The sequence below is a fragment of the Heptranchias perlo genome, chromosome 35, assembly GCF_035084215.1.
Source record: "Heptranchias perlo isolate sHepPer1 chromosome 35, sHepPer1.hap1, whole genome shotgun sequence".
Taxonomy (NCBI): Eukaryota; Metazoa; Chordata; class Chondrichthyes; order Hexanchiformes; family Hexanchidae; genus Heptranchias; species Heptranchias perlo.
In genome coordinates this window covers 22,436,198-22,449,232 of record NC_090359.1, presented here as the reverse complement: position 1 = coordinate 22,449,232, position 13,035 = coordinate 22,436,198, and the positions used below count along the sequence as shown (strand labels likewise).

Below are 13,035 nucleotides of genomic sequence, written 5' to 3'. Positions count from 1 at the left end.
GGAGTGTCCAGAGCATTCGGACAAAGTGAGACTCGATCCTGAGTTTTTTTATGTTGTAAATTTTGCGCCCTGAAATTGAGGGATCTCAGTGCTGGGGAATGGAACTTCGTCCATTTCAGGCACCCGGTGTTTTCATCAAACACTCCCAGGGTCAGGTACAGCACGGGTTAGATACAGAGTAAAGCTCCCTCTACACTGTCCCATCAAACACTCCCAGGGCAGGTACAGCACGGGTTAGATACAGAGTAAAGCTCCCTCTACACTGTCCCATCAAACACTCCCAGGGTCAGGTACAGCACGGGGTTAGATACGGAGTAAAGCTCCCTCTACACTGTCCCATCAAACACTCCCAGGGCAGGTACAGCACGGGTTAGATACAGAGTAAAGCTCCCTCTACACTGTCCCATCAAACACTCCCAGGGTCAGGTACAGCACAGGTTAGATACAGAGTAAAGCTCCCTCTACACTGTCCCATCAAACACTCCCAGGGTCAGGTACAGCACAGGTTAGATACAGAGTAAAGCTCCCTCTACACTGTCCCATCAAACACTCCCAGGGTCAGGTACAGCACAGGTTAGATACAGAGTAAAGCTCCCTCTACACTGTCCCATCAAACACTCCCAGGGCAGGTCCAGCACGGGTTAGATACAGAGTAAAGCTCCCTCTACACTGTCCCATCAAACACTCCCAGGGCAGGTCCAGCACGGGTTAGATACAGAGTAAAGCTCCCTCTACACTGTCCCATCAAACACTCCCAGGGCAGGTCCAGCACAGGTTAGATACAGAGTAAAGCTCCCTCTACACTGTCCCATCAAACACTCCCAGGTCAGGTACAGCACAGGTTAGATACAGAGTAAAGCTCCCTCTACACTGTCCCATCAAACACTCCCAGGGCAGGTCCAGCACGGGTTAGATACAGAGTAAAGCTCCCTCTACACTGTCCCATCAAACATTCCCAGGGCAGGTCCAGCACGGGTTAGATACAGAGTAAAGCTCCCTCTACACTGTCCCATCAAACACTCCCAGGTCAGGTACAGCACAGGTTAGATACAGAGTAAAGCTCCCTCTACACTGTCCCATCAAACACTCCCAGGGCAGGTACAGCACGGGTTAGATACAGAGTAAAGCTCCCTCTACACTGTCCCATCAAACACTCCCAGGTCAGGTACAGCACAGGTTAGATACAGAGTAAAGCTCCCTCTACACTGTCCCATCAAACACTCCCAGGGCAGGTACAGCACGGGTTAGATACAGAGTAAAGCTCCCTCTACACTGTCCCATCAAACACTCCCAGGGCAGGTACAGCACGGGTTAGATACAGAGTAAAGCTCCCTCTACACTGTCCCATCAAACACTCCCAGGGCAGGTACAGCACGGGTTAGATACAGAGTAAAGCTCCCTCTACACTGTCCCATCAAACACTCCCAGGGCAGGTCCAGCACAGGTTAGATACAGAGTAAAGCTCCCTTTACACTGTCCCATCAAATAGTCCCAGGGCAGGTACAGCATGGGTTAAATACAGAGTAAAGCTCCTTCTACACTGCCCCATCAAACACTCCCAGGGCAGGTACAGCACGGGTTAGATACAGGGTAAAGCTCCCTCTACACTGTCCCATCAAACACTCCCAGGGCAGGTACAGCACGGGTTAGATACAGAGTAAAGCTCCCTTTACACTGTCCCATCAAATAGTCCCAGGGCAGGTACAGCATGGGTTAAATACAGAGTAAAGCTCCTTCTACACTGCCCCATCAAACACTCCCAGGGCAGGTACAGCACGGGTTAGATACAGAGTAAAGCTCCCTCTACACTGTCCCATCAAACACTCCCAGGGCAGGTCCAGCACGGGTTAGATACAGAGTAAAGCTCCCTCTACACTGTCCCATCAAACACTCCCAGGGCAGGTCCAGCACGGGTTAGATACAGAGTAAAGCTCCCTCTACACTGTCCCATCAAACACTCCCAAGGCAGGTACAGCACGGGTTAGATACACAGTAAAGCTCCCTCTACACTGTCCCATCAAACACTCCCAGGGCAGGTACAGCACGGGTTAGATACAGAGTAAAGCTCCCTCTACACTGTCCCATCAAACACTCCCAGGGCAGGTACAGCACGGGTTAGATACAGAGTAAAGCTCCCTCTACACTGTCCCATCAAACACTCCCAGGGCAGGTACAGCACGGGTTAGATACAGAGTAAAGCTCCCTCTACACTGTCCCATCAAACACTCCCAGGGCAGGTACAGCACGGGTTAGATACAGAGTAAAGCTCCCTCTACACTGTCCCATCAAACACTCCCAGGGCAGGTCCAGCACGGGTTAGATACAGAGTAAAGCTCCCTTTACACTGTCCCATCAAACACACCCAGGGCAGGTACAGCACGGGTTAGATACAGAGTAAAGCTCCCTCTACACTGTCCCATCAAACACCCCCAGGGCAGGTACAGCACGGGTTAGATACAGAGTAAAGCTCCCTCTACACTCCCATCAAACACTCCCAGGGCAGGTACAGCACGGGTTAGATACAGAGTAAAGCTCCCTTTACACTGTCCCATCAAACACACCCAGGGCAGGTACAGCACGGGTTAGATACAGAGTAAAGCTCCCTTTACACTGTCCCATCAAACACTCCCAGGGCAGGTACAGCACGGGTTAGATACAGAGTAAAGCTCCCTTTACACTGTCCCATCAAATAGTCCCAGGGCAGGTGCAGCACGGGTTAGATTTAGAGATAAGGTCGTCTGTCCATAAAATGCTCCCCCCACCCTACCCCCCCATCCAATCTCAGAAGCCAACCCTCTGCATCGCCAGCCTGACCATGTCTCATACCAGCCTCCCTTGTGACTGACTTAGCACCAAAGGCGGGCAATTCTGTGCAAGTGACCCCTTCCACAGAGAGCAAGTTCATTATCGCAGCCAAGTGGACTAACAACCCCGAACCACCATCATGTACCGCCTGCTGGCCGACTTTAGGGGAGCATCACTAGCCTCCTTGTAGAAGACTGCAATCGAGAACTCCCAGCCGAGAAGGGATTTTTTTTTAATGGAGAAGCCCAGCTGAGCAGCCAAGACCCAGAGTGTAGGAATCCCACAAAGGTTAGAAAGAGTAGGAGAGAACATGAGGGGAAATCAAGAGGTAATGACTAGGTGCCACCAAGCTTGAGTTTTAGAGGCCCGTAGGTTATAGGAGGAAGGGAATGCTGAGGGAGGTAAGGAGTTCTACAGGACGATGAGTTAAGAGTAGGAGATGGTGCAATGAGTGAAGACGGAAGGAGAAGGAAGAGTTTCGAGTAATGTATATTCAGAGCTTAGAAGGAATGAGGGAGCAAAGTTTGGGGCAGCTCGGACCATAAACTCTCACAGAGGTGATAGGTTGTGATGGAGAGAGAGAGAGAGAGAGAGAGGGGTTGTAATGGAGAGAGAGAGAGAGAGAGATGTGATGGAGAGTGAGAGAGAGAGGCTGTGATGGAGAGAGAGAGAGAGGGGTTGTAATGGAGAGAGAGAGAGGTTGTGATGGAGAGAGAGAGAGAGAGAGGTTGTGATGGAGAAAGAGAGAGATTGTGATGGAGAGTGAGAGAGAGAGGTTGTGATGGAGAGAAAGAGAGAGAGAGCTTGTGATGGAGAAAGAGAGAGATTGTGATGGAGAGTGAGAGAGGTTGTGATGGAGAGAGAGAGAGAGGTTGTGATGGAGAGAGAGAGAGGTTGTGATGGAGAAAGAGAGAGAGCTTGTGATGGAGAAAGAGAGAGATTGTGATGGAGAGAGAGAGAGGTTGTGATGGAGAAAGAGAGAGAGAGGTTGTGATGGAGAGTGAGAGAGGTTGTGATGGAGAGTGAGAGAGGTTGTGATGGAGAAAGAGAGAGATTGTGATGGAGAGAGAGAGAGGTTGTGATGGAGAAAGAGAGAGAGAGCTTGTGGTGGAGAAAGAGAGGGGTTGTGATAGAGAGAGAGAGGTTGTGATGGAGAGAGAGAGAGGTTGTGATGGAGAGAGAGAGAGGTTGTGATAGAGAAGGAGAGAGAGAGAGAGGGGTTGTGATAGAGAGAGAGAGGTTGGTGGCTGGCAGAGGGGTGGGGTGCGTTGAGCAAGATATACAGCGGCACAGGAAGAAGACAGAGAAGAAAGGGTGGCACCATTGCCAATACCGTACCTTCGGGCAGTCCTCTCCAGCATAGCCGGCTCGCACGGTGTACGACCCGATGTCAAAGACGAGAGCTCCCACCTCATCTGATGGAGAGAGGTGACACGGTTAGTAGGACCACGCGGAGACGGTAACGGAACACACGGCACCCGGTTAATGGCAGAGACGGTAACAGAACACACGGCACCCGGTTAATGGCAGAGACGGTAACGGAACACACGGCACCCGGTTAATGGCGGAGACACTAACGGAACACACAGCACCCGGTTAATGGCGGAGACGGTAACGGAACACACGGCACCCGGTTAATGGCGGAGACGGTAACGGAACACACGGCACCCGGTTAATGGCGGAGACACTAACGGAACACATGGCACCCGGTTAATGGCGGAGACGGTAACGGAACACACGGCACCCGGTTAATGGCGGAGACGGTAACGGAACACACGGCACCCGGTTAATGGCAGAGACGGTAACAGAACACACGGCACCCGGTTAATGGCGGAGACACTAACGGAACACACGGCACCCGGTTAATGGCAGAGACGGTAACGGAACACACAGCACCCGGTTAATGGCGGAGACACTAACGGAACACACGGCACCCGGTTAATGGCAGAGACGGTAACGGAACACACGGCACCCGGTTAATGGCAGAGACGGTAACGGAACACACGGCACCCGGTTAATGGCGGAGACACTAACGGAACACACGGCACCCGTTTAATGGCGGAGACACTAACGGAACACATGGCACCCGGTTAATGGTGGAGACGGTAACGGAACACATGGCACCCGGTTAATGGCGGAGACGGTAACGGAACACATGGCACCCGGTTAATGGCGGAGACGGTAACGGAACACACGGCACCTGGTTAATGGCGGAGACGGTAACGGAACACACGGCACCCGGTTAATGGCGGAGACGGTAACGGAACACACGACACCCGGTTAATGGCGGAGACGGTAACAGAACACACGGCACCCGGTTAATGGCGGAGACGGTAACGGAACACACGGCACCCGGTTAATGGCGGAGACGGTAACGGAACACACGGCACCCGGTTAATGGCAGAGACGGTAACGGAACACACGGCACCCGGTTAATGGCGGAGACGGTAACGGAACACACGGCACCCGGTTAATGGCGGAGACGGTAACGGAACACACATCACCAGGTTAATGGCGGAGACGGTAACGGAACACACGGCACCCGGTTAATGGCAGAGACGGTAACGGAACACACATCACCCGGTTAATGGCGGAGACGGTAACGGAACACACGGCACCCGGTTAATGGCGGAGACGGTAACGGAACACACGGCACCCGGTTAATGGCGGAGACACTAACGGAACACACGGCACCCGGTTAATGGCGGAGACACTAACGGAACACACGGCACCCGGTTAATGGCGGAGACACTAATGGAACACACAGCACCCGGTTAATGGCGGAGACGGTAACGGAACACACGGCAACAGATTAATGGCGGAGACGGTAACGGAACACACGGCAACAGATTAATGGCGGAGACACTACTGAAACACACGACACCAGGTCAACGGCGGTGATTCCACCATCCGGCTGCGCGCCCGAGATTTCCCCGAGCCATCCTCCCCTTCGATCCCCGCTGGGACCAACGGATTTATTTTTTTATTAATTCTATTCCAACGCTCTCCTGGCCGGCCTCCCATCTTCCACCCTCCATAAACCTGAGCTCATCCAAAACTGCTGCCCCGTATCCTAACTCGCACCGAGTCCCGTTCACCCATCACCCCCTGTGCTCGCTGACCGACATTGGTTCCCAATCCGGCAACACCTCCATTTCAAAATTCTCATCCTTGTGTTCAAATCCCTCCGTGGCCTCGCCTCCTCCCTACCTCTGTAACCTCCTCCAGCCCCTACAACCCTCTGAGATCTCAGCGTTCCTCCAATTCTGGCCTCTTGTGCATCCCCGATTTTAATCGCTCCACCATTGGCGGCCGTGTCCTCAGCTGCCCAGGCCCTAAGTTCTGCAATTCTCTCCCTAAACATCCCTACCTTTCCCTCTCCTTCTTTAAGACGCTCCTTAAAACCTACCTCTTTGACCAAGCTTCTGGTCACCTGTCCTAATGTCTCCTTATGTGGCGCAGTGTCCATTTTTTGTTTGGTAACGCTCCTGTGAAGCACCGTGGGATATTTTATTACGTTAAAGGCGCTATATAAATGCAAGTTGTTGTGTTAACCGGCTGCAACGGTGAAATTTACCAGCACAGAGCACCGGTCAGCCTCCCGCTGCTTGTCCAGTCAGGACCATCCTACCCATTATGGTGTCAGCTCACGGGATTACCGGGAATCCAGTCAGAATAATCCAGTCGGAGAGGGAACAGCCAACCACGGTTTCAGCTGCTCAACAGTATTCATTGACTCCTGCTGCAAAGTAAGACACAGACCGAGGGCAGGAACGGGCTCAAGCACGATGCCCCCCTCCCACAGTTGAGAAGCTGACACTGTCCAGGGCTCACACACGAGGAACAGCCACTCGCACGAGCTACCAGCGGGCAGTGCCTCACTTTGGGAAGGACGTCAAGGCCATGGAGATGGTGCGGAAGAGATTCACCAGGCCGATCCCGGGGATGGGGGGCTTTAGTTGTGAGGAGAGACTGGATAAACTGGGGGCTTCTTTCATTGGAGCGGAGAGGGTGATCTGATGGAGGGATTCTGATGAGGGGTTTTGATAATGTAAATCAGGAAAATCTATTTCCACGAGTCGGTGAGTAGGTAACGTGAGGGAATCAATTTAAGATCGGCGCCAAAGAGGCTGAGGGAATATTTTTTTTCACACACAAAGTTGTCAGGCCATGGAATGTCCAACCAGAAACAGTAGGGGATGCAGAATCCATCGCAGCTTTCAAAAGGGATGTGGAGAAATATTTGGAAAGGAAAAATGTTTAAGCATGTGAGGGAATGGGACGAAAGGGGAGAGCAGAAAGAGGCAATGGGGGAGATCGGATGGATGGGGAAAGGGCAGGGGAATGGGAATAAGGGACTTCCACAACCCTCTTTTAGAGACCCAGCGATGGGCTGAATGGCCTCTTTCTATGCTGTACCATTCTACGATTATTCTATCCTATGAGTTGGCTCTTTTAGAAGAGGAAGCCAGAATTCTGAGAAGATAGCCCCCAAATTGATGACCCCTTCTCCCAACTGGTATTGGTGACCCCTTGGATTAAAATCCATTGATGTTATCCAAAAGATGTAAATATTGTCACGGTCAGTCACAATAAATAAATAATATGACATTAACAAAACCGACTTTCACCCCCCCCACCCCCACCCCACCAGTGCTCAAAGCACAATCGACCCGATTAGAATCGACAGCATCGCATCTGTCGCCTTGACAATTTTAACTGCACAACCATAAAACCCCGAGAAGCGTCTTAAAGCGAGCTTGCAGCCGGCCTTTCACATTATTTCGCTCGATTTTTTTTCCAAATGTCATGCAATCCGACATTTGCAAAGAAAAAAATAAGATGCAAAAGAAAAAATCCGTCTCCTCAACGCTTCTTACCTCCTCCATAGACCCCGCCGCTCATGGCTGCAAAAGCTGGGTTTTAAAAATCGCAGTACGGATCAGCCAAAGCAAAAAAAAAAATAGTGAAATCGAAAATATTCTGGAGGTGCTTCAATCTCGATTTGTCTTTTATAGATTGAAATAAAAGGTGCAACGCCGAGATATATATTTTAAAAAGCCACTTCCCCCACAACCCAGTCTATCTCTGCTCCTCCCTGTCTGCAAAAAAAAGGCAATTTCCAGAATGCAGAGTGATATTAAAGGCGCAGGTAGCAAGCTGTGTTATTTATGATTTACCATAAATGTTGGGCCAAATTAAAGGTGTGGGAGGGAGGGAGGGGGTTGCAATGACAGCAGTGGCCTATAGCTGAATCTAATCCCTTCTCCCAATCTTTCAAAATATGAATGATTTAAATAAGCCTTGGAGAGGGTGCGGAGCAGATTTACCAGAATGGTACCAGGGATGAGGGACTCCGGGACGCAGTGAGGTTAGAGAGAGAGGCTACGGGTTGTTCTCTTTACAGGAGAGAAGGCTAAGGGGAGATTTGATAGAGGCGTTCAAAATCGGGAAGGGTTTTGTGAGAGTAGAGAGGGAGAAAGTGTTTCCAGTGGCAGGAGGGTCAGCAACCAGAGGACACAGATTCAATAGTAACTTTCAAAAGGGAATTGGATAAATACCGAAAGGGGAGAAAATTGCAGGGCATTGGGGAAAGAGCAGGGGGAGTGGGACTAATTGGACAGCTCTTTCAAAGAGCTGGCACAGGAACGATGGACCGAAAGGCCTCCTTCCGTGCTGTAAGATTCTGTGATACGATGATATTTTAGAAATAATAATTGAGGGTGTCACCAATTTTAATCAGGCTGAAGAGGACTCAAAATTACATTTCTCGCCCCCTGTACCGCAGGGGCTGAGCTCCACAACGAGCTGGCCGATCTCCAGCCCCTCATCAAACTCTCCAACCTCAGTCCAGAAACTCACCCTCTGCAGACTGCCCAAACCCAGGCTGCACATCAACAGAGCCTCTGCCCTTCCCTTCCCTCGCACTCTCCTGCAGGATACAAACCTCGAAGTGACACTCTGATATACCCCACACCCCTCACTGTAACACTCTCTGATATACCCCACACCCCTAAATGTAACACTCTCTGATATACCCCATACCCCTCACTGTAACACTCTCTGATATACCCCACACCCCTCACTGTAACACACTCTGATATACCCCACACCCCTCACTGTAACACTCTCTGATATACCCCACACCCCTCACTGTAACACACTCTGATATACCCCACACCCCTCACTGTAACACACTCTGATATACCCCACACCCCTCACTGTAACACTCTCTGATATACCCCACACCCCTCACTGTAACACTCTGATATACCCCACACCCCTCACTGTAACACTCTGATATACCCCACACCCCTCACTGTAACACTCTCTGATATACCCCACACCCCTCACTGTAACACTCTCTGATATACCCCACACCCCTCACTGTAACACTCTCTGATATACCCCACACCCCTCACTGTAACACTCTCTGATATACCCCACACCCCTCACTGTAACACTCTCTGATATACCCCACACACCTCACTGTAACACTCTCTGATATACCCCACACCCCTCACTGTAACACTCTGATATACCCCACACCCCTCACTGTAACACTCTGATATACCCCACACCCCTCACTGTAACACTCTCTGATATACCCCACACCCCTCACTGTAACACTCTCTGATATACCCCACACCCCTCACTGTAACACTCTCTGATATACCCCACACCCCTCACTGTAACACTCTCTGATATACCCCACACCCCTCACTGTAACACTCTCTGATATACCCCACACACCTCACTGTAACACTCTCTGATATACCCCACACCCCTCACTGTAACACTCTCTGATATACCTCACACCCCTCACTGTAACACTCTGATATACCCCACACCCCTCACTATAACACTCTCTGATATACCCCACACCCCTCACTGTAACACTCTCTGATATACCCCACACCCCTCACTGTAACACTCTCTGATATACCCCACACCCCTCACTGTAACACTCTCTGATCTACCCCACACCCCTCACTGTAACACTGTCTGATATACCCCACACCCCTCACTGTAACACTGTCTGATATACCCCACACCCCTCACTGTAACACTCTCTGATATACCCCACACCCCTCACTGTAACACTCTCTGATATACCCCACACCCCTCACTGTAACACTCTCTGATATACCCCACACCCCTCACTGTAACACTCTCTGATATACCCCACACCCCTCACTGTAACACTCTCTGATATACCCCACACCCCTCACTGTAACACTCTCTGATATACCCCACACCCCTCACTGTAACACACTCTGATATACCCCACACCCCTCACTGTAACACACTCTGATATACCCCACACCCCTCACTGTAACACTCTCTGATATACCCCACACCCCTCACTGTAACACTCTCTGATATACCCCACACCCCTCACTGTAACACTCTCTGATATACCCCACACCCATCACTGTAACACACTGATATACGCCACACCCCTCACTGTAACACTCTGATATACCCCACACCCCTCACTGTAACACTCTCTGATATACCCCACACCCCTCACTGTAACACTCTCTGATATACCCCACACCCCTCACTGTAACACTCTCTGATATACCCCACACCCCTCACTGTAACACACTCTGATATACCCCACACCCCTCACTGTAACACTCTCTGATATACCCCACACCCCTCACTGTAACACTCTCCGATATACCCCACACCCCTCACTGTAACACTCTGATATCTCACAGTCTCAGATACTCCTGTTCTCAACCTGCAGGGTGGTGACTCTCACCTCTGACCTTTCGCTGTGTTAACCCCAACCCCCCCACCAATCCGAAGCTTTCCTTTACACGGTGATCAATTTGCTTGTGTTGGCTGTGGCTCAGTGGGTCGCACTGTCATCCCTGCATCATGAAGGTTGTGGGTTGAAGTCCCACTCCCGAGACTTGAGTGTAAAATCCAGGCGGACACTCCCAGTCCAGTACCGAGGGAGTGGTGCACTGTGGAAGGTACCGTCTTTCAGATGAGACATTAAACCCAAGGCTGCTCTCTCAGGTCGATGTCAAAGATCCCACGGCCAATATTTCGAAGAAGAACAGGATGTCCTGAGCCATCTTCTATCCCTCAAAATGACGAAGGGCGTAGAGAGAAACTGTTCCCATTGGCGGCAGGGTCAAGAACGAGAGGGCATCGATTTAAGGTGATTGGCAAAAGAACCAAAGGCGAGATGAGGAAAAACTTTATTGCGCAGAGAGCGGTTTGGATCTGGAACGCACTGCCCAAGTGGGTGGTGGAGGCAGATTCAATCACGGCCTTCAAAAGGGAACTGGGTCAGTGCTTGAAACGAAAAAATATGCAGGGCTACGGGGATAGGACGGGGGGGAGTGGGACTGGCTGGATTGCTCGTGCATGGAGCCAGCACGGGCTCGACGGACCGAATGGTCTCCTTCCGCACTGTAACTTTCCGATGAATCTGTGACCGACATCACTAAAAAAAAAACCCGATAACCTGCTCGTTATCACATTGGTGCTTAATTTTGACGCAAGTCTGGTCTACTGTGTTTGATGGATGGATGGATGGATTGGGGGTGGGTGGGGAGGCTCCAGTGAACCTGATGCACAACCTCCTGGAACAGAACCAAATGGGACATCTCCATCCATTGACCAATTCCATCCAATTGGCCTCCAATGGCATGCTGGCGCCCCCTGGCGGAGCCAATGACTAATGACAGCCAACCAGAACTTGGAGAGTGGGGGGGGTGGTGGAAAGAAACGCCCACTCCTGTGCAGCCGATTGGTTCCCCCAAGGACTCAGGGCATTGATTGGCTCTTGTGGCTGTCGCCCATTTTGACAGACAGCTGGGCCCACCCCCCCCCCCCCAAATCAAACTGTGTGGGGTTTCCAGAGCTGCCTGACAGGGGCTCATTCCACCCAACCCTGGGCAGCAGTAGGATTGAGGGGAGACAACGTATAATCATTAAACACTGAGACATCTTCACACACACACACACACACACCACACAAAAAGGAAAATTCTCACCAGACTTCCTTCACAAAGGGACAAGCTGCCAGCTATAAACACAAAAGGTAACCTGTCAGACTGATATTATCTAAATCATTTTATTTTGCATTGAAATGACCTGTTTTTTTCCCATGTATTTGCATTAATCCTCATTCATATTGAGTATTAATACAAATGCATCTATTATGCCTGCAATATATTACATTTTATATGCGTGAGCAATTTTCCATAGATTTTTATGTTCATATATTTGGAATTTCTTTGGGGGACTGTTACGTTAACAGTACATGTAGAATTTGTATTAATATTGAGTGGGGAGAAGATTTTTTGGTGAATGCAGGGCAGGGGGAGCGGTAGGGAGTTACCCTGACATTGGTTAAACTCCCCAGGGGGAGATCTAAGAGTGTTTGATTAGCAAAGGAGATGTGTGACTGAATTAGGTTTGAGTCAGGATTCGTGTAATGTTCTGATGGAATTATTTATCCTGCCGGTGATTCCTGTATTTCCAAGTCGAAATGTTCCCATCATTTATTGTTGTTTGTTAATGATTATATATGTGTGAAGGGGCCAGGGGGTCTTCTCTCTGTTTTTCTTATGTATATCAATAATGATTATTATGACTGAGTGCATCACGACCTCAGGAAGTGCTGTTAACTGTTCATTGCTCAGTGGGTAAACACTCTCTCGTCTCTGAGGCAGAAGGTCGCGGGGTTCGAGCCCCACTCCAGAGACCTGAGCCCACAATCCAGGCCAACACTCCCAGTGCAGTACTGAGGGAGCGCTGCACTGTCGGAGATGCCGTCTTTCGGATGAGACATTAAACCGAGGCCCCGTCTGCCCCTCTCAGGTGGACGTAGAAGATCCCATGGGCACTATTTTGAAGAAGAGCAGGGGAGTTCTCCCCGGTGTCCTGGCCAATGTTTATCCCTCAGTAAAATCGATTATCTGGTCATTTATCACATTGCTGTTTGTGGGATCTTGCTGTGCATAAAAATTGGCTGCTATGTTTTCCTATATTACAACAGTGGCTTGACTTCAAAAGTACCACATTGGTTGTAAAGCGCTTTGGGACATCCTGAGGTTGTGAAAGGCATGATAAGAATGCAGGTTCTTTCTTTCTGTAATGATCAGGAGCTCAGAGTACTCTGCTAAGGCTGGCGTTGGGCTCTTATCGAGAGGGGAGTGAGGTGAGACCACCCACCCCATCCTCGATGTGCAAGACTGGACT

General features: G+C 50.4%; 2 protein-coding genes across 2 annotated transcripts in view; one reads left to right on the top strand and one right to left on the bottom strand.

Annotated features, from left to right (window-relative positions):
* Positions 1–7,710, bottom strand: part of LOC137302169 (actin-like protein 6B) — a 35,941-nt gene extending 28,231 nt beyond the window's left edge. The window contains exons 1-2 of the mRNA XM_067971833.1: positions 7,686–7,710; positions 4,144–4,220 (exon numbers count right to left, since the gene is read on the bottom strand). Of these exons, the coding sequence (XP_067827934.1) occupies positions 4,144–4,220; positions 7,686–7,710 (102 nt within the window). The remainder of the gene's footprint in view (positions 1–4,143; positions 4,221–7,685) is intronic.
* Positions 7,711–11,763: 4,053 nt separating this feature from the next.
* Positions 11,764–13,035, top strand: part of LOC137302431 (guanine nucleotide-binding protein G(I)/G(S)/G(T) subunit beta-2) — a 101,520-nt gene continuing 100,248 nt past the window's right edge. Inside the window, exon 1 of the mRNA XM_067972086.1 lies at positions 11,764–11,872. The gene's annotated coding sequence lies outside the window, so the exon portion shown is untranslated. The remainder of the gene's footprint in view (positions 11,873–13,035) is intronic.